The 23,606-nt window shown below is 32.1% G+C and overlaps 1 protein-coding gene across 1 annotated transcript in view; it reads right to left on the bottom strand.

Annotated features, from left to right (window-relative positions):
- Positions 1-23,606, bottom strand: part of CDH19 (cadherin 19) — a 71,199-nt gene that overhangs the window by 5,666 nt on the left and 41,927 nt on the right. The window contains 4 exon segments of the mRNA XM_032470348.1: positions 868-1,119; positions 3,082-3,196; positions 19,220-19,318; positions 19,320-19,342. Of these exon segments, the coding sequence (XP_032326239.1) occupies positions 868-1,119; positions 3,082-3,196; positions 19,220-19,318; positions 19,320-19,342 (489 nt within the window).

Here is a 23,606-nt window from a genome sequence, read left to right as displayed (position 1 = left end):
ATCACATGTACTGGTACGTTAAAGAAAGGGAAAAAGTTACGCTAGATGAATGATTAGTAGTTTTAACTAAAACATTTGGGGGCTCATTTGCCTCATCTGTAAAATGAGTATAACCTATTTTCTTGTGAAAACAACAGCAACAATAACAAACAAACAAACAAAATCAATTGGAACTATTTTACTGAGACTTCTTCTGTGTTTAGCACTTTTAAATAAGACTCTCTCTTTAACCTTTTTTTCATCCTAACATTTACTTTCTTAATGCTCCTGGGCTCTCGTGAGCTGCAGTATCGGGTGAATAGAAGCTGTTACAGTTGTGGAATCTCAGTATTTCAGTTACTGGCAGCATGACCCCTTGTAAACTGAGTAACTCTTTTGAGTTTCACTTTCTTCATCTATACAATGCAGAGGATAATAGTTGCTACTTCTTAAGGTTATTTTGAGGATCAAATTGTATAATTTCTGTAAAGCACTTAAGACAGTCTCCTGGAGTGCAATAAGCACTTGACAGAAGGTCACTATTATTATTATTATTATTATTATTATTATTATTATTAAATTTTTATATAACTATGTATGTTGCAATGCATGTATCAAAAACAATTCCAAATAGACGTGCAGATGTGTACCCATATACTCACAGAATTCAAGGATCATTGATTTTCAACTTGAAATGCATATTCACTCTATTTTTCATTTACTTTACTTGGTTTCAGAATTGTAATACATTCAGAAGAGCAATTAAACACATGCATGTGCACACACACACACAAGCCCACACTACACTGCTATAACGGAATTAACTATTTTCTATTTGCATCATGTTTTTGTAAATGAATGAAGATGTGCTCGGTTCACACTACTTACCAAATATTACCATAATACATATCAGAACAGCAACGACGACTTCTGTCCTGAAGCCCATGGAAAGCATAAGGTCCCTGTCACTGCAGGTCTGCGTGCCGCCACTGCTGTCACAGTCGCAGACGTGGATGGTAAGGGTGTTTGTACTTGTCAGTGACGGGATTCCATTGTCAGCAATTAGGATGGAGACGTAGAAGACAGGCTCTTCTTGAAGGCTAAAACCGTTTCTATTAGTCAAAATTACAGCTGTGTTATCTAAAACAAAAATCCATGTGCATAATTTTTTCAATAGTATAAAAGAAACTCATACCAGTTCAAGTACTAGAGGCAGCAGTACAGAGATCAAATTAAGTTCAAAAAAGGAAGAGCAATTTTCTGATAAAAAAGACAATTAAAAGATCAGCTGAAAAATTCATTATTGATTTTGATGTTGCCTGAATCCCAATTACACAATTAAATGAATGATATGAATGAGTTCCAAGATGATTTTTTGATAAAGATAGGAAACATACATGTGGAACATAGAGAAGAAAACAGCTTTTTAATCAGGTATCAATATTTTATAGGGGCTACCAGCACTGAATTTATAATGACGGTGTCAGTTTCATTTGGGTTAAATACACATAGTGCCTTTTCAAATAGAAACTCATTATTTCACAAATGCTATAAATACACAAGATTTTCAAAATCATCTACCTATTTCAGCAAGTGATCTCAAATAACGTATTTACTAAAAAGACAAAAGGATTAATTTTACTTGGTGTAAAAGATTCTATTAGAACATTTCATTTCTCTTTGACATTATTAACCCATTTTCTATTTAAAATTCAGAGAATCATTAAACCTTAGTAGTACTGATTCATTCATCTAGACAGAACATTCAAAAATTGAACAGAAACAAACAATATATACTTCAACACATTTGAAATTGTTTTTCCCCAAATTCCCAAATATTTTAAATATTTGCCTTAGGACAATGATTCCCTCTTTTTTGTATTGACATCCCCCTAAACGTTTTCTGTAGCAATCAAACAAATTTAGAAGACACAACAGTAAAATGCAAATAAATGGGAGTCTTTTGAAATATATGCCTACCTTTTAAAAAAACCAAATTCTCCCTCATGCTCTTGAAGTCTATATAACACTTGTAATTTTATTTAACAGGCAGATTGAAGATGTGGGAGTTTATATTTTTTTCAATATATAGTTCCTCAAATTATTTGTAACCACAAATATTAAACCAAATCAATTATTCTCTTTATGTTTCAATATACTTATTTTACCCTACTAACTTATTTTATATTAACGTAAACAAATCTAAGCTACAGCTTATTTCTTGTATTGATATTTGCATTTTTAAAAATCCTAAGTCTATCCCAGTTCCCGTTTTTGGAGAATCTGACAAGGGCAAAAGGGAAAGAACATGTCTGCATTTATTCTATCATAAAAGATCCCCTTAGATGGCAGCTTAAAGTCAGTGGTGAGGAAGGACATTTGGCGGGTGTTTGGTGATAGATGCTTGAGTCATGAATCTTCTGGTGTTTCATATCTTTGAGATATAAAGCAAAATTAGAATAGAAATCCAAATGATGACAAAAGATCTTTTGCTGAAGTGAAGGAGAAAAGAAACAGAGTGGCTTTGTATAGAGTTAATCCACTTCTATATGGAAGAAAAAGGAATTCTGTCTCTTCACACAAAATCCTTCAGAACATTTTGTTCTCAGGCTGATATAATCATTTCGTTTTGAAGGACAGAGAATAATCTTAAATTAATTCCAAATACTTATAGCTGCTAATTAATGACTCCAAATCTTTGAATCAATCAACCTAACACGACTATCAGTAGATATCATTGTCTTCCCTAGACATAGATTGAAGTTTGAGTTATACGTAGATGTGAAAAAAAAAAAACAAAACCCCATGCTGTCAGAACTGCAAATATATTTGCAGGGTCAGTCAGACTTTACAAGGCCTTATAGCTAATGATGACTTGAAAAAGTGCTTCTAATTTAAAGAAATCCAGTGGGCAGTGGGGCTAGTATTTTCAGAACTTCACCTTGGGTTTTGTTTTCCATTTTCATTGCTACTCCTTGCTTTATTCCTCAACATTGTCATATTGCAGAAGTAGTATAAAAAGTAATGCTATAAATGTCCTTAAACTTAAACAGAATTCTTGAAGAAGAATGGGTGGAAAGCCATGTGAGTGAATGGTGTTACCTTCATTATCTATGATTGTAAAACTTGAGTTCTTTTCTTCCACAGACAGATTAAAGCGAAAATGGTGATCTTCTATGGATTCATCTCTATCCACTGCACTGATGGTCTGAATCACCTAAGAAAAGTAGGGATAATTTAAAAAAAATTATTCAGGAAAATGAAAACTGTCATTATTACATTCTGCTTATTATTTTAAATTATTATTCACTTTTATTAAAATAGCTTTACCAAAATCTTTATAGATTTGGCAGAGGACAACTCAAATTGGTGGAGAATATTAAACTATTCTCTTGGGTTTAAAATATGCTTGCTTGCTCCTTTCAAAAGAAGGTTTTGATGTTACATAATAAATAAATTGTTGTTAATGAGTAAAATAATTTTCTAAGTTTGTTAGAAGACTTCCTCCCATTCTTCCTCCAAGATTTCTCCTTTCCTTCTCCCTTTCTTACCTGAACGCTGATGGTTTGCTCAAGTTATGAATTTCCTGCTTATAGTCAGACTATAACTGTGGTAAACTTATCGTCTTACTAGAGTATTTGCTAAAGTAATGAGTTTTTTAATTGATTTGAGGAAATAATGCATTTAAAGCTTATGGACAATGATTTCCTCTGACCCATAAAGATTATAGGAAAAGTGTTCCACATCAAATCAATCTATCTCAAATCATAAAAAAGTAAAGTAATATAGTTATGAACAAATCAGCTCACAATTAGTTCTTTGCTTTCAAGACATGAAAGTGTCAGTCAAATATTTATTGTCAAAAAAGAGAAATGCTATCAAGATCACACAGTGAGACTGTGATTAATTCTGGAAATTAAGTTGATTAGAGAAATTATTGTTTTGAATTTTCTAGCATTAAAGTGCTTTAAACAACGTGTCACACAAAAATATCCTTAGTTGCAAGATGACAGACCCATAATTTATAATGTTATACTTCAAAGGGTATCTCTCCACATGCTTAAAGAACCTTGTGAAACTAATACAATTTGTACATTATTTCCCTACATCGATTTATCTTTTACCTCATAACACATTCCTAATTAAATCATAATCATATAGTGTTAATTAAATAATCTAATAAAAGAAAACATTTTCATTCAATCCACACCTACAATAATAAATGTACATCATATCAGGGTAACACTTTTATTTTTGATTGTAGTAAGATCTTGTACAGCCAGGGTGAAGGGCAGGGAGGCTTGGAAGTCTGATATTCTGAATCCTGGCTTTACCACTTGCTAGTTTTCTAAGATTGAAAAATGGAGATACTAATACTTAACTCTTAGAATTCATTTTTAGGATTGTTAAGTCTCAGCTTGTCAAAATGCTTGTTATACAATCAGTGCATGTATTTATGTGCTTTCCTCCTGAAAACATTGTCTTGGGATTAACATATAGAGAATGGTGTCCTGAATATTGTGAGTAATCTCAGTATGTGTATATTTGTCCAATTAAGAGTGATAGCAAACTGTAAAAATTGATGTTATCTTGTTGGCATAAGCAGCCTTGAGTTTTAGACAAGGAATAATTTCTCTTGCTATCTGATTTTCTGTTTTAAAAACATGCCTCTAACTAAATGTTGAAAATGTCTCCCTTTCATGTAGGTATTTGTTCCTTGCATCAAACTATAGATGCAAATTCGTTCTCCTGGTGTCAAGAAATCATTGTCAACAAATATGAAAAAGACTATCAGTTTTTATAGCACTCCTCTGAGAAAAGGATCCCCCAATTTTTTGTTTTGACAAAATAAATCTATAGGATTCAGACAGGTTGTGAATATCTGTTCGAAAGGTTGAAGTACTAACTAATACAATAATAGAGCCAACAAGAAAAATCTCGTCTGTAGTTCTTGTTTTCTTTCTTTGTTTAGCATATTTTCAGGGAAAAAATGTAAGGATGCTCATGATAGTCTAATATTTTGGTCCTAGACAAGCAGAGACACACTGTTTTTTTAAAATAACTTCACAAATTTATATTAGATGTATTTAAATGCCATAGTATTGTAATGTTTTGCCATTAACTTGTAGAAATCTACCTGTATTCTGTTAAAAATTACACCTTCTTAAATTTTTTTATCTCAATGTATATTTCCTAATTTTCTTTTGTAAAATTAACTTTTAAAACATTCTTTATAAAAATTCATATAAAATCATCATATATAAATTTTAAAAGTTAAATTATAAAAGTATCTGCTTAATATCCCAAATGCATCCATTTAACAAATATGTCATTGGCTCTTAGAAGACATCGGGCCATCTCAGGTTCTGGGTGTCCAATGGGAGCTGAAACCAAGAGTATCCTTGTCACCATTGTTTAATTCTAGTGGAGTAGAAGTGCAAGCAGAATTGCAAACTTAAAGAGTGTTGAGGAAATACATAGTACCTAAAGTGCAGAATAAAGGCATACTACAATAAAACACCTAAAGTACACAATATCTAAAATAAATTTTTGGGGGTCAGAGAACCTGGCATCTAACCTAAAATTAGAAGATTTTACTGCAGAGCTGAGCAGTGGCTACATCATGAATGTTGAAGGAAGGCTTATTACAGTTTGGACTTCATACTGAAGGCATCTCACAATTCTAAACTGGGAGAGACACAATCATTTTACTTTTATTTAGGATTGCCAAGATTTCAAATTATTGGGGAAAGAGTTGTATTTTTAAATGCTCATTCTAAGGACATCCCTAGTGTGGGTCTGGAAATAGTAAGTCTATTTAGCAAGCCTGATGATCATGCTGCCATGATCCAGGGAGCAACTGGTTGGTAATCAAAACTCCCTGATGTGATATACAAAAAGACAACAGTCAAAATTATAGGATGTAAGTTATTTTAAATGAGAAGTTCCTGAATGTTTTCATAAACTGAAGATGGTACAACATGCTTGCAGATGGAGATACAGCATCCTGAGTCCCCAAAATTCCCTAAGTGTATGCTGATGTCCCACCAAAGTAAGGTCTTTTAACGTTTCTCAGAGGGCATTTATTGTATTCTTCTGCCCATGGCCCCACCACTTAAAACTAACAAGGGAGACTGTCTACATGCCTCCAGGCTTATCTAACAAAATATCTGACAAACAACAACTGTGGTAAATCCCTGCATGTCAGCTATGAAATTGGATAATGCAAGGTTTGATTTTTACAAGGAATATCTCCCAGCAGAACTAAGGTTCACTCTAGAAGTGATGTTGGTCCCTTTTAGCTTAGAAAGAGAGAGGATAAAGTAAGATTGACAAATTACAGAGACATTTAGGAGATGGAATCAAGAGAACTTAATTTTTGATTGGATATGGAGACTAAAAGACTGGAATGAATGAATGATGATGATCACATGTCTTTCTTGGTAAGTTACAGTAATTTTGCTTGGGATGCTGGAAAAAAGCAGGCTTGGGAGCAAATTTGGAATAACCATAGATCATCTAAGTAGAAATTTTCTCCAATTAGTTGGATGTATAGCTTAAATATAGGAGGAAGAACTGGCATAAAGATTTAGAAGTTATTTGAATATGAACTTTGAGACATATTGGTGGATGAAAGCAGAAAGAGTAAGTCTGAAGAAAATAAAAAGGACAAGACACAAGAAAGAAAGGAAGGTGAGAAGAAAACCAGGATCACACTGGGGGATCACAAAAATTTAGACAAGAGAGTAATTTTACACGGAGACAATATAAATGTCTTTACATTAGACAGTATACTGGTATGAAAGAATCTAAAAATCATTGTACTTCTGAAAAGATATTTAGTACCAGCCAAGATAATGAGAATCATTAATTTGAAAAATGATAACTATTTCCACCAAACAGAAAAGGCAAATGGCCCTAATGTCAGCTCATTTATTACATCCGTATTCTGCAAACCACTGGGAAGTTTTCTCCTTTCCTCCCCATCCTGGCCACTTACACATTACGAACAAAAATAAAACTTCTGTTTACCCACATAGATCATTACAGAAATGTCTAATTTCCTCCAGAACAGAGAACAGCTATTCTGGCATTTTGATTTTCAGTAACAAATGTATTATCTATCCAAAGCAGGTAGATTTAGGAGACCTTTTAACCTGTCATTTTGTCCAAATGTTTGACCCTGTGGGATGTAAGACGAGAATAATTTTCATAGTATGAGAAAATACATAAAATTTTCCCTGATAATTTTTAATTTATTATATATAAAAATCATAATGCTCTATATATACTGTATCAAAAAACATTAAAATTACTTTCATCTGCTTCTCTGTGAATGTGACTTTAAGAAAAAATTCTATCATATTTATTTGTCAGCACTTCACTAGATAATCTTTTCAAATAAATTTTCTTCTTTTCAGTGCCTCTATCTAATACGCATTTTACATGTTAGTGCCTGGACCTAAGCTTCGGAGCATTATGAAATAGTAGTGTGGAAAGCAGGAATTCCTTTCTCATTACTGTTTTATTAAAGTATGCTGCCACATGTTTCAGTATTGTGAGATTTTGACTATTGATTTGAGTAGTAGTTATTTCATTTTACCCTTATGATATTTATTATGTGTGTATTTTGTCTTGTTTTATTTATAATTCAAAATTTAACTTTATCAAAGGGCTTTCTTAGCATCAAAATGAAAATTTATCCATATCTTTATTTTACATTATATATATATATTATATCAGTATGTCACAGAAAAATAATAATAGATTTTAAAAATACTGTTTTGTTCATCTCCTAAAATACTTTTTTTCTTGACATAATCTTTGAATACATTCAGAAATTGCTTTTAATTATAATTAAGTGTTAATAGTCATATGTTTAATAACATTTTTATGGTTGAGTTTGCGTATGGGTGGTTTAATTTTATCATTCCTTTTTTGCTGTGAGTAAAGCTACTTAGAGTAATTTTGGGAGTTCCAATTTTGAATATTTTGGGGAAGTTTATATAGCATGGGAATTAGGTGTAATATGTTTGAAGTTACTCAAATTTGTAAATCTCTTGGCTTAAAATATACTTAATAATATTAATGAAAAATAAGATCTCCTTTCCTATTTTTCTTACATGATTTCTTTTGTATTTTATTTCCTTTTATTCCAGCCTGATGATTTTTTAAACTGTATTTTAAAATAGTTATAAGTTCTCAGTAAATTGCAAAAACAGTGCATAGAGTTTTATAAACACTGCACCTAGCAAAGTGAATGGTTACATCTTACATAATTGCAGTATATGTATTATATATTGTAATATATATTTTTTTACTTTCTGGTCACTTTGATGCCAAGAATGATAATTAGCTAGAAAGAAAATGGCTTGTTGTTTAGTTTTCTGAAATTCTAGCACCGATAAGCAATCTCCAGTATCCAAAATACTTCATCATTAACAAAGTTCCAATGTTTATAAATCAGATTCCTATTTAAAATAAAAAATATTGTATATATAATATAGCATGTTTTTCAGACATAGATATATTCGTTGAAATTCATTTGGAAAATATTCAACTATTTAAAAATGCTATTCTCTTGCTCTTCCTACTTATTTAAAGATTTACATTATAAAACAATGAACAAGCAAAGCTCATGGAAAATCTCATAAACTCTTACACAGATAGTCACATTATAAGCTTTAAAAAACAAGTTTCACAATTCAAAGCATTTTTGGCCTTAACTATTTGTGAACACAAGTTTTAAAAATTTCATAATCTTGATGTCAAAATAAAGGTAAGGGAAAATGTTGCTTTTATAGGATGACTTATTGATTGTCTGGAATCTAATTGTCTTAAATTGTGTTACTTCAAGACTCATTAGTCTGGTTGCTCTAATAATCTAGGAGCTAATTAGAAAGGCTGCTTTTATTTTTAGTGGTTTTATGGTACTTTGTTAGATAATTGGTATCCGAAAACATCCTTTACTTTGATTGTTATTCCTAAATTAAGTAATCTATATGCTTAAATTATATTTTATACTCATTTTTATATACTCACTTTGTTGGTATTCCTGACCTCATAAGTAATTTATCAAACATGCTTTCTATAAATCAATTTTTTAAAAAAAGCACACTTCCTATGAATATTAGTAGTAGAGTCTACTATAAAAGACTATATAGTATAATGTGTTTTCTGAACTCAATAAAAAATAAAAAATATATTAACTTACAGGAATACATATTATAGAAATTGATTTGGCTAAAATTCAATAGGATTGATATATTCTGAGGAAAACATTCACATTGACAAATAATCAAAATGTCATCTGAACGGATACAAAGCACTTGAATATTTATTTATTGACAGTACTTCCAAAAGACCAGTTACTAAATCAAAACCAAGGAACCAGCTTTTTTTTTTTAAACATTTTTTATTGAGTTGTAATCATTTTACAATGTGTGTCAAATTCCAGTGAAGAGCACAATTTTTCAGTTATACATTAACATATATATATTCATTGTCACTTTTTTTCTCTGTGAGCTACCATAAGATCTTGTATATACTTCCCTGTGCTACACAGTATAATCTTGTTTATCAATTCTACATTTTGAAATCCCAATCTGTCCCTTCCCACCCCCTGCCCCCTTGGCAACCACACGTTTGTATTCTATGTCTATGAGTCTGTTTCTGTTTTGTATTTATGTTTTTTTTTTTTTTTTTTTTTTTTTTAGATTCTACATATGAGTGACCTCATATGGTATTTTTCTTTCTCTTTCTGGCTTACTTCACTTAGAATGACATTCTCCAGGAACATCCATGTTGCTGTAAATGGCGTTATGTCGTTGGTTTTTATGGCTGAACAGTATTCCATTGTATAAATATACCACATCTTCTTTATCCAGTCATCTGTTGATGGACATTTAGGCTGTTTCCATGTCTTGGCTATTGTAAATAGTGCTGCTATGAACACTGGGGTGCAGGTGTCATTTTGAAGTAGGGTTCCTTCTGGATATATGCCCAGGAGCGGGATTCCTGGGTCATATGGTAAGTCTATTCCTAGTCTTTTGAGGAATCTCCATACTGTTTTCCACAGTGGCTGCACCAAACTGCATTCCCACCAGCAGTGTAGGAGAAGGAACTGGCTTTTAAACAAGATGATTTCTTATCAACAAGCAAGTCCGTTTATATATTAATAACAGAAGGATTTTCTTTCAGTTTTTGTGAATAATTATTTCCCCTCTATCTTTTATCTTTATTTTTATTTAAAATTTGAGTTACCAAAAGGTATAGGACTTGCAAATATATTTATTTGTAATAAAAACATTTACTAAATTTGACACTGCTTTCATTTTATTTTTTCATAGGATTTCCTTCATCTTCTGTCTTTTAAGTTTCTGAGAGGGTGTGATGGATAAAATATTTTTTTCTCTTTTTGGTATCATCACCTTTTAATATTCTCCATATTAATTCTATTACATTTAAGAACAGAGAGAGTCCTGTACTATCCTAGGATTCATGTCTCTATTAAATGTTTAGATAAGGTATTTTGGTCAGGAAGCCGCATTACTTGCCATAATTTTTCATAGCTTTATACAAATTCATATATACATATTTATAGCAGAACTACCCCAACTCATGCTAAAATATAAGTGGGGTTATCTTTTGCAATTTGAAGAAAAATTATTTACCTCTAAATATTTATAAATGTTCCAATTAAAGGAAAACCTCTGAAAATTATCATATCTACCTTTCTCTAAAGTATATTAATTGTACATAACTGAAGAAAACAAAGAAATTTACAAGGAAATAACAAAATGAGATGGCGTTTTCCGTAGAGTGATCTTCAATATTATTAAAAATATGAGAGAGAAAAAGAGGGCTAGATAGTGAAAGTGAGAGAGAGAGAGCAGGGTTTTTCTTGGTTTACTTGGACAGATATCCCAGTTTTATTTACTGACTATTGCATCTGTACTTTCTGCAGTTCTCCACTAAAAATATCACAGAATATTGGAAAAATAATTGATTTTACATCTGGAACAGGAAATATAAGAGATGAGTCTATGTATCAGTCTGGGTCCAGTCGAGAGATAGTAATTAAAATGAAGAAACTTTAATATAAAGAATCATTAAGCTGTAATAGGAGAGTGATACATAGATGTAGTGAGAATTCCAAAGGGTACCCCAGGGCTCAGTGGAATTATCCAAGGACAGACAAATTTGGAAGGGAGATCTTCTCCCCAGGACAAGCTTCAGCATCTCTTTGGAGGAGGTGTGGCTGCCGTATCTTGTATGCAGGGCACAGACGTTCACTGAGCCAGAGCTGTAGCCCACATTCTCCAGCCAAGCATGAACAGTCCTCTAGGGTACAAGCGGGCTGTTGGATGGAATTGCAGAGGCAACTGGGAGGCCACTGCAGGTGCAAGGCCTGGAGCACAATGACTACATTGGCAGGGCTGCAAGACCTCATCTGGCCTGGGCTGGAGAATGTACATTTGGGACTTTGGCTGGGAAAAGCAACACATAGATTTACACACATTCACTCAGCTGGTCAACTGCGCAGCACGAGAAAGGGAAATGCCTAAATGCTACACTCAGAGAACCAGTAAGAGAAGCCCTTTTCCTTCTGCAACATGCATCCAGCGCCCTCAACCTTGCACTCATGACAAAAGATATTCTCACAGGGCCAATCCATTATCATAGTATCACAAGTAGGAACTTTTTAAGTAGGTACTGAAGGATGACTGTGCAGCTAGGAAGCAATAAACTGGTAGGTAGCAGAGCCTAGAATATACTGCTGGACTAGAAGTGATGAAAGCAATCAAAGACTAATAGGTCATGTCTAAAGTACACGTGAACTGATGTGAATGTCTGAAGATCTATTTTTCTAAATATTCTTCACCCATTTAAAAATCTTTCTGTGATGTCGATTGCTTACAGTCTTTTGTTTTTACTTGTGTGTATGTATGTGTACCCATGCGTTTGCACTTGTATGCATTGTTTAAGCTATCGTGGTACTGGATTTTTTGGGTGTCAAAGAAGTCTGCTTTTTGTGTGTCTGGTATGGGAGGAAAAAGGATGAAATTCACTTGGGGATTCTTAATATGAACAAATTCATACCAAGTCTGTCTTCCTTGGCACAGTCCCCCCTTACATTTTGCTATTAAGAAGTTTTGTGTTTCCTACCCTGGTATTTTCTAAATTATATATTCTTCATATTTTATTTCTCTCCACTCTTCCTTCTGGTAATTTACTTTAGGGAACCTGAGGCTGAGGAGTGGATCACGGAAGGTTCCTCTTTCTCTTCATTACTTTACATTCCCATTCTCAGTCTGCAGATGACAGGTGAGATTTTTTCCTCTCTGCTTAAACCCCCAAATTTCTTGTTTGCCCTCTTTGGAAGTATATGTTGTTTCTGTATCTTGGCTTATTCAAGAATTTACACTATGTGACATATTTTCCATTTTATGTTTTGATGGTGCAGCCAGTTCCTTATTTTATTGAGTGACTATTTATTTTTACTTTTTAAACAGAGTAAAATGCATTTCCTCTGAAAAATTCTAAACAGAATGCTCTTAATATTTCGCTTATCAGCACCATTGGGTTTTCCTGTCAAGATTATGGCAAACCTTAATCAAGTAACTTTTACTACTCTCGTAATATTTTTTATAAAATGTATTTATATAGGTATACAATTTAAAATAATTATGGTTTCTCCATAAAAACCATTTCAGTTATATAAGGTATGCTTTATTATCTTTTAAAGCAAATATTTTTGAGAGCTTACTGCATTGAGTTTTAATGTTCTCACATTACTACCTAACTTTTAGGAATAAGTAAGGAAAATTAACAGCATGTTTTAAAGGTTTTATTGGCACTTTGGGAGGTATATATTAATATCAGGTGCTTGGTTTTAATTGTACTTGAAGGAAAACTACCCAGGAAGTTTCAGACCAGAAATCTGAGTCCAAGTTCATCTGATTCCATGTGCAGCATCTTAGGAAACGATGAAAACCATGACAACCCAGGAGCCGTGAAACGCCCACATTATTTTTTTTCCACGTTATTAAAATTGGGGCTTTGCCATGTTCTAGGAAGAAAGTATCTGTGGTAATAATGTTGGATATATTGGCGGCACTCAAATCATCTGTCCATTGAATTGATTCAATTCATAAACCACAGTGTCCGTAGCAGTGCGAGTTCCCGCTTGAATTTGTGCTCGCCTTGAATTTGAGTGGAGGAACACGGTTGGTAGCCATGCTATGGATCATTTGTTCATGTACTTACAGACCTGGGAAAAACTCCTAGGTAGGGCAGTAACATCTGTTAGTCCTCTAAGGGCCACTGTATGATTTCTGGCCTCCCTCTCTAAAGGAAACTGATTGTAAAGGAGGGCTGACCAGTATGACATTCTGAGTTTGAGCAGTGCATATCCCAGGAAGGAGGTGAGGTTCAAGTTGTATTGGCCTTATTTTGATTTTTGTCCTTTAAATTGTAAATATAATTATTTATGAGTACAGAAAGAGCAAAACCTTTTTTTTTCCTATTTCTTTTTGTGCTGTACAGGTAATCCCAGGATAGCAAGGCTCTATGGTTAGCGGGGCATAGCTAAAAATCAATCTTAAGAGGAATCCATGCCACTGATTCCAAAGGACGTTTCTCTTTTTCAGGACAACTTAACTCTCAATATACCTTTAGAGTTCATTGCATCAAAAATTAGTATTTGAGTTTCCTTTTGAGTAGTTCTATTTATTTGTAAACATTAGTATTTCATGTTTTTCATTCTTAGAAGTGTTCCAAGTAATAAATAAATATTAACTTACCTTTAAATAAACTAATCCTAACTTTAAGTACTGAATAGGCACATTGGATACTTTTACAAATCTAGGCTACATTATAGAAACTTAGTGTTATGATTCTTTTTGTGCCTATTTCATCATTGCACTGCACATTATTTCATCATTATTCATAAGGGTTTCCCAATGTGCTTTTCAAACCCTTTTATGATGAATGGTCTAGAAGAATGATAAAATGATAAGATAAATCTTCTCCATTTATCATTCTCTTCTTCCTCTTGTTTTTAAATGTATTGCTCAAAGTATTACATCATCTTTCAAAAAGGTATAAGAGAAAGATACGGTATTTTTTAGTCTGATATTATTTTCCATTTAAAAAAATGGTAGATAATTCAAAATTTAAAATTTTATATCCATAATGACAGAGAAAGTAAAATTGACAGAAGAAGATATTTCATAGTTCTTTGGTGAATCAGAAGACGAACACCAAAAGCAGAAACCAGCACTACAGATTCAGGATGATAGTGAAACTGATCAGGTAAGCAACGCTTCATTCAGACTATGAGTCTTTAGGTGAAGACAGGGCACACGAATATTCTCACAATCAAGAATTAACGAGTGAAAAATACGATTATAAGGATAAAAAGAAAATAGAGTAATCAACTTCCTAGTCACTCAACAGGAAGGACTTCATCACAGTATATTTTTTGATAAGATTTAGACTGCCCCATTTTTTGCCAGAAATAAACATGATGATGTTTTCTCACCTTTTATAAAAATTTTGCATCAAAATCTACTTAATTTGTCTTGCAAATTGGTGAAGCTAGAATGTATCAAAATGTAGCTGGCAGGAAAGGGATGCAATAGAATTTTTTTAAGTAGATTGATTATTCTATGTGCCATTTATAAATCTAAAGATTAAATGCTTTGCAGTCATGGAACAAAGAAGATAGTTATTCTTTCTCCAAGAAATATGAGCAGTAAAAGATTTTTTTTTAAATTTCTGAAAGTATTACATATTGGTAAATAACACACTTGCCATGTTTACATTTTATTAACGTCGATCAGGAGGGCCATAACATTCCCGTCAGCTTGACTCAGTTTCAGGCAGGTTTCTTCCTGACCAGAGGCTCCTGATCAATATTTTCTTAGAGCAATTGCAGTAGAAAACATCTAATTGCAAATTCCTTCTCTGCCCCTTTGGAAAAGAGATAAATGTAGCCTCTTCCCATTTTATAATGCTGAATGGTCTCTCTCAAGGACCTGGAAACCATCCCTTTGAAATGTCATCATCAAGAAAGACAGGGCCCCTAGCTGTGTAGCTGTGTCTCTATAGGAGATGGTGAGCCTAACAGCAAACATGGATGGTCTAAGCACACAGACCAACCTCCTTGCTGATGGCCCTCCAGGACTTTTTCACCAGCTCACCCCAGGGAGTAAAACTCTACTGCCTTTTGTTTCAATAGATTTCAGTTCCCCTCTCTCCCCCATCGCAATAGTCTCGACCATTTGCAATTATCTTGAATAACACCTTCCTTGCTATTCTTAACTAGTGTCTGGGGCAATTTCTCTTTGACACATTTTAATAAAGTTTTTTTGCATGGTCACTTTATTCATACAGCTGTGAGTGGCTCATAAAATTACATAATTTTTAAAAAAGTAAATTGGACCAAATGGTAAGACATGAGAGCTATCTTCCCCTTGGAATAGTGAGAATTGAGGCTGTTGACACTTTCTTCTTCAAAAACTATCACCTCTGTACATGTTCATGTCAAAAATCTTTTTTTTTTTGTTTCCTTCCTACCTCTCTGGTCACACCTACTTAATATCTTCTGCTGGCTTCTCTTCCTTTACATAATCCTTAAATATTGCCCTTTCCAAAGGCTCTGTCCTATTTTTTTTTTTTTCATATTCTCACTTTATATTTTCTTTCTGGGTAACATTGTATGTTTTCTTACATATAAATATTCTAGTAAGTCCAAGATAACTATTGTTAAATTTGAGTGGATCTTCCCTTTTCTGCTTTTACCTGACCTGTAAGCAACAAATAAAACAAGTAATAAGCCCTTCCTCCTTCGAACACTTTATTTGGTTTCTAGGTTACAACCCTCTCCTGGCTTGCTCCTTACGAATTTTCTTTTCTGGTGTCTCTCAACTCTCAACACGTGACATGGAGTATCCAGGTCTCCTCAGTCTTTAGACTTGTTTATTTCTCTGTCTACACTCTCTCCTCAAGGGATCTCATCAACCCAAAGTTTTAAATATCATGTATAAGGCTGATAAATTCAAATGTGTATCTACGGAGAACTGGAGAGAAAAGTACTCTATCATTGCTTTAAGAAACATAGTCTTCATGCTCTGTTCATTTATTCATCTAATTATTATTATAAAGAATATCAAAAAAACCTCACTCATTTGTAAGTATTTTATAATCTAGAAAACATGCAAAAATATGCAAAATATGCAAATATAATCTAGAGACAGCTCATTTGACAAACATGCAAGATCTACTCAAACTAGGTACAGAGAGAGAGCAAAATATAATGGTTATAACATGCATGGATTCTGATGCCAGCACTTGGGATAAAATATCTCTCTGTCTTTACTTAGGAAGCAACAAATTCTCTGAGCCTCAGTTACTTCACCTGGAGAATGAGGCATGTAACATATCTTCCTCACGTATTTTTTTTTTTTGAGAATTAAATGGGTTAATGTTTATAATATTGCTAGAATCATGTGTAGGACATTGTAAAAAAATACTTATTTGTTTAAAAATGGTTTGATTGCTTATGCTAAATTTGAGTTCAGTTTTGCAATATAGTTAAAATTTAGATCAGACAGAGGCATTTCCAAATGAAGTTTTGATAAGAACAAAACTATATGGTAGAAAGTATAATTAATGTTTTGAAAAAACAAGCCGTTCAGAGTGTGAACAATAAGTTTTTTTTTTTTTTTTTTTTTTTAAACCGAGGTAGATAAAGTTGTGACAAATCAAAGAGAGTGTTAAATACCAGGCCAGGGATTTTTGCACTTTTATGTGCTGGTATTGGGAAAATCATTGACGTTTTTTAACAATGAATTCAGAAACCTGTTTTGTAGGAAATTTCATCTGCTCTGCCCTCTACTATTAATTCATCTGTGCCTAATGCCCAAAGCCTGCTATGATCACGCTTTCTGGGTTGGTGAGCAGTGAATAGAAAAAACAAACACTCATAACTCAAAATAGCTGATTGTTCCATTATATTACGAATGTTCTGACTTCTGAGTTCTTACTTATGAGCCAGGATCTATGAAAAGAACGAACAGCCCACTCAGTCAGTAAAGATATGAATGGCTTCTGGTGCAATACTGAAGGGAGCTAGTTTCTACCAGAAATGTGTATTTCCATCTTGTCACATGATGCAAGAGTTGAAAAAGGTTATTTTAAATTATGATTGTTATTATAAACGACAATTGAGAAGTTAGAAGAAAAGGTCCCCTGTGGTCACTGGACACAGGTAGCATTCTCCTAGAAGCATTCATCACCCAGGGCTAGGGCTCTGGTTCCAGTCTCTTATTGTGTAAATTGTGTGGTATTCCCAGATCTGCTCAACTCAGGATGGCTCAGACCACTGAACATGCAATTTTTTTGGGTAAGGGGACTTACCACCCAGGACATTTACAAAAATAAATGTATAAGTATGAAGTAAATTAAGCCTTTTTTTTTTTTTAAAAGTTTTGGACTACATTGTCCAATCAATGGGTTAATCTGAATACATTCATTTTTATGTAAAGTATATAAAATAACATACCACCTAGTTTTATACTTTAAATTTGATATATACAACAACTATAACGTATACTTTTACTTATAATTATAAAAATATAATTCATGGGTAATATGCTAATATAATATGTATAGGTTAGAAATTTGTAAGATAAATTGATTCCAAAAATTATGTGAAGTTTAAGGAAACTGGTTTACTACAAAGTATCACTTATTATACTTACATGAATTATTTAAATGATTTTTTAAAAGTTGCTTATTTGGTGATGTGTCAGGTAACCAGATATGTTTGAAATATTTGAGAAAATCAGATATATTAAATTTCTAAGTATATGATCTATTTATAATACCAAGTTCAAAGAATAACTAAGCTCATTTTCTGTAGAAGCTATGGGTCCCACTTCATTTGTGTTCTTTTTTTGTGATTCTTTCCATCCTATGTTGTATATTCACACGTTTCTGAATTAATTTGCTTTTGGATCCAGAGAACAGTGCTGCATTGTGTCTCAAAAAGTTTTATATTCATGTTTCACTTTATCAGAAACACTGAGTCTTAATCCATTCAAAATACGTAGCTTAAGTTTAAATTCACTTGTATATTTATAATCATTTAAAAATTGTTTTCAAAAATATCTTTAGGAAACACTTATAGGCAAGATTTGAGAATTATTTCCAGAATAAAATGGATCATAGCATAAACTTAGCTGAATAAATTTCACAAGACATATTAAGAACCATTGATGATTTCCAGTATGTCACAGTTGAATAATTCATGACAGTTAAGATATATTTATTTTTTAAGATATGACAATTTTTTTTTACCACATTAGGAAATTGAAAGGAAAATATAATGTTGGCTACTACTATTTATTGGTAGAAAATTATAATTTTCACTTCTGTAAAATTCAGTTTGCCTCCAACTAGCTTCCTTGATACATTCAAGTCTATTTAAAATAACTGATTTCATAGGATATATATATATAATGTATGATATACTTATTCAGTATTTTGAAAACTAATTTATAATTTTTTAAAAATGTTTTATGATCTTTAATAGGGTACCTAAGAAAAATGTAAAGTTATTATGTACTGGAACTGAGACATTCAAAGAAGAATCTAATTTAAACTCTACATTTTACAAATGAAAAAAGTAAGCTCCACATGAATAAATGTGTGAAATAAATTGTGAAGTAATAATAATGTATTTTACAGTGAGCATGCTCTTATAAGTCTTCACATATTTAGTACTTCTTTTGAAGTTGAGTTTCATTTGTGTGGATGTCTGATAGGAAAAAATTCCAGCTCTTTCCTTTACATGTTTATGCTTATCTATCCTTTCATCTTTATCTTCATGATGAATGGACAAATAAACGTTAATTAAAATTATTTATTCTATGGAACCACAAAAAATATTCTTTTCTATATTACATTGAGAAAGTACAAAGGAGTTACTATTGAAACTTGAGTGTCAGCAGATTTTTCAAACATTTGAGGAATTTGGAAGTAGAAAACTTGAAGTTTCCATTGTTTTTTTTCAAAAAAGAAATTTAAATTAGGCAGAACTTACAGCATGTAATTAATATAGTTAAATAAAGCCTATTTTTACTATTTCAACATGTGAAGAATACATAACAAAAGTTATTCTATATAACTCATGGCAACATGTAGACATCAGCAATTAATTACGGGCTCTTACCTGACCAGAGCCTGCATTTTCACAAACATAAGGCTCATAGTATTCAGAGAGCTCAGGAGCATGATCGTTGATGTTCAGAACTTGCACATACACGGGGACCTGAAGACATCTGTTCTGCATTGGCTGCAAGTTGAGTACAGAGAAATGAAAATAAAGAATGCTAATGCCGTTTTTAAAGGGAAATGGTCATGAAAACTACATTTGAGGCTACTTGGTATATTTTTATTTCACTTGAATAAAAGCTGTCTATTACAGTTAAAAAGTATAAAGCCAATTAGCAAACAAATGGTCACTCCAACTACCTAGTGAATTTAGGATGAACTGTGTGACAGAGGGTGGTGTTAAGTCCTCCTACTTTAAGGCTAGTAATTCTTTATCTTGAGAACACACCTGCAGTGGATCTCTTTCTGATTTGGCAATCTCTTAGTGATTTACTGTGATGCACATCAAATTCTAGTTTAATACTTTTTAACTATAAAACTGTTTCTATTCCACCTTGTGGAGAGGTTTCCAGGTTGAGATGCGATTTTGTTTGTAATTATTTTCCCCAATAAATAACAGTTGCAATTATGATAGAAACTGTAAGTTTCAATTAATTAAAATTAAAACGGCAAGTTTTATTGCATACAAAAGAAATCCATGGCCTTTAGGAAATACAAAAAGCATGAAGAATTATCATTTGAGACTCTTTTCTATTGTAGTACATTAAATAGATTAAAAAGCATACACAACATTGTAAATCAACTATACTTCAATGAAAAAAATTACAATATGAAAATATACTTCTAGAAACTTCAAGATGAAATTATTCAAAACTTAAGGCTCATATTTTATGGTTTAAATAAATATCCCTATAGAACAACTTCCTGCTTCAGTAAGTAAAATGGAAAAAGGATTTCAGTTACAAATAAATTTAAGGAAAATGAGTAAGAAATTTATTTAAAATTTTTATCTTTTTTCTGAAAATCCTGTTTAAAATTAAGTTCAAATTAAACCTTTGGCATGACTACGCAAAGCATACATATATCTTCACAGCTTCATTTGAAAGTAGTTAGTCATTCTATTCACTTAGTTGGCATGTTGATAAATAGTTTGGTGCTTGATTTGGGAAGCTTTCCAGGAAAAAGACTAAGCACATTGAACTTCATTTGCTGGGAAAACAAATGTTAAAATGGAACATCTCTTTCCCATAATCAGCATAACTATTATGCTGCAAACTTCTAGGTAATTAACACATGCAACAAGTGCTTTTGTAAAAATTTTATGTGATGCCCTGTTTTACACTATTCAAGTGGTTTCTTTATATTATTATATCTTCAATGATTCAAATGATCAAATAATTATTTTTGGTATCAGTATTATGGTAATAAGAAATTAGCACTTACAATTATTTTCTCCAAAATTGTTCTAAAATTAGCTTAACAATGCGTATTGAAAAAAAATCAAGAGCCAGAGAAAAAAAATACATGAAAACTGGTTACTCTACGTGACAAAGTTCTAAGCAGTTTCCCTTGAAAATGGAACATTTTCAAAGTTTATCTTCAAAGATGAGTTAAATGATATTAACCTTGTGAGTTTCTCAGAATATTTATCTAATTATACTTTATTTTGGAATTTTATTTCCCATCCTGTAACTTTTTAGCTTTATGATACAAATAATAATGGGATTTATGAACAAAAAATACTGCAAACCATATCAGTAAGCAAAGAATGCTGAAGCCATCAAGTCATCAGTGGCTGCCGCCACCCTCCAGGGAAGACAAGCCTGCAGCCCGGCCTCTGCAGCCACTCACAATGGTGCACCCTGAGGGGACTCAGAATAAGAAAGGACAGGACACTGGTCCTAGATAGCTGGATGCTTGTCAAAGGAATGAATTCAATGAGCCCAAATGTTTACTTCCTCCCATACATAGAAAAGCACTAAATTCTTTTAACTTGAGATGCCTGGTTTTCTTTAGAGAACAAGTAATCTTTTATTGTTCCAACTACCTGGCCTTTTTTGTAAAGTTCCTGTATATCCTGCTCCTCCCCAACCTCTGCGAGCAGTCCCTCAGAGCGATATGAGAGGCTGTCATCCTGGCTCGGGTCTTCCCGTCAAATAAAACGTAACTCTCAACTTTTAGGCTGCGCATTTATTTCAGACAGGTTATATCAAATCTCTATATAAAAGTATTTTTTTACTATAAGAAAACTGATTTATAGCAACAGGAGCATATCATCATGAACTGTATAATTTCTGTACTTGGTAACATTTCTAATCACTTATTTCTGAAACAGTGATTAACTTCTAAGTATTAAATTCCACATAAAATAAATATATACAAGTTATATGCAGTTTGCCTTTCACAGACATTTAAAATTTCCTCCTTGACTGTATTTTTAATCTTATTTATAGATTTTAATATAATATTCTATAATCCACAAAATTTCAAGTTTAAAAATTTAGTAAATAAATGGACATTTTAGCTTTAGGTGATCAATTTCAACATTGATCTAATTATATTTTATGAAATTCTGTATTTGAAATTACATATCTCCTTTTATTATATCACATGTTTTACTTTATTTCCCCCTGAATTTACTTTGAAGACTTATTTACTTGCTTTTCCTCCAGAGAATTAGTGTTTTCCATTAATTTATTTTTTAAAAGTTACATGTATTTTGTTATGCTGTCTTCAAAAATAAAATGATAATTGCAATGTAAATACAAAAGCAAATTTATTTAAAAACAAAAACAAACCCAAAAAACCTCCACATGTTTCTAACATACTTCAGAACACACCATGTTCTTTAAAATCCATTTAAAAATGTAACCATCTCCCGAGCTCCCTTGAAATCACTGTAACATTACTAGCCACACATGCTTTCACTGACATATGAACATAGGCAAAGCAACAGCTTCTGAATGAGCTGATCCCATCTCAGAGCAGAGGCATTATAACACACTTGCAGATGTCGAGTGTTTGACCCTAAGCAATCATACAGTGTGAACTCTCTTTCAACCTGACATTTGAATCATTAATTAAATTAACTTTGCAATTAAACTTCCTTGTCTTCTAGGAGTAAAAAATGGAAAAATAAATCTTGGTAAAGATTATTGTGCATATATTTAAACCAGAAAACCCTGGGTAAGAGCAAGTTCCATTTTTCATATTCTCAGGAAGAGACAGTGTGGCATAAGATTAAGAAATAAGCTTTGGAATCAGATGTAATTGTGATTGACCCCTGGCCCCATCACTGAGGAGTTGGGCGTGCAAGCTGCAGATGTTTCAGATTCATCTTCTGTGTAACTGGAATAATGTTTTTCTCAAATTTTTATTAAGAGCTTTAAAAATGTTCTTACATACAAAGTTTCTCATATTGTATATATATATATTTTATATTCATATTATATATATTTTTATATTCAAAAAATGTAAAAATATTTAATAAAATGTAATTCCTTAAAACTTACCAATACTCATAATCACCTTGCAAAATAGATATTTTATAAATAAATATCTAAACATACAACTAAGAATTAAAAAGACTAGTTTTTTTCCTGGTCAATCACAAATGATACCCAGTTTTTATTGTCATTTTATTGTTTATTTTCCCTGACATATACACCATTATAATATCTATGATCTTTAGTGTAAATCTATGTAATGAGTAATCTTGTAAAAGATTAATTGAAATAGTTCTACTACCTGAATATTATATGTATATACATACACACACACATATTATCTATGGTTTCCTTAATACTGTAGGGAGTGTTGATCTGCTGCTAAGCAGTATATAGCTTTAAAAACTAAAGTCTCATCTAGTTATGAAATATTTGGGTATCACCTTTGAACACAATATAAAGTGACAATTATAATAATTATTAGATCATATGCTTTGTTTATGGTATATATGTACATATGCATACATATATTTAATTAATAATTTTTATGGTCAGCAGCTAGTTTCAACCCAAAGATTTGTACTACTGTTTTTATTTCATGTTGTGATGCTAAAATTTACTTCCACTGTCTAAAGAAAAAAAAATGGGGCACCAAAAAATACTTCAAACAATGTTTCTCTAGAAATCTTCATGACATCCCTCTGATAAAAAGTAATCATGTAATTAATGGAATAGGATATAATTAAATTACCTTGAAAACTTTTCATACCAATCATTCATTCATTCTTTTTTTTTCACATTTACTCATAAAAGATTAGAGCATTTTGTGTCTCAGAAAATACATGATGGATTTTAAAGATTCTGCTTTCTAAGAATTAAATTGTAGCATTTCTAATTTAACAGAAGTCAATGATACAGACTTATAAAAAATTCCTCTTATATATAAAGTGAAATTACAATGGATAATTATTTATCTAAATTAATTAAAACATGCTCTTT

The sequence above is a fragment of the Camelus ferus genome, chromosome 30 (genome assembly GCF_009834535.1).
Source record: "Camelus ferus isolate YT-003-E chromosome 30, BCGSAC_Cfer_1.0, whole genome shotgun sequence".
In the NCBI taxonomy this organism is placed as follows: domain Eukaryota; kingdom Metazoa; phylum Chordata; class Mammalia; order Artiodactyla; family Camelidae; genus Camelus; species Camelus ferus.
The sequence above is the reverse complement of the archived record's forward strand: the minus strand, read 5'-3'. Positions and strand labels throughout refer to the sequence as shown.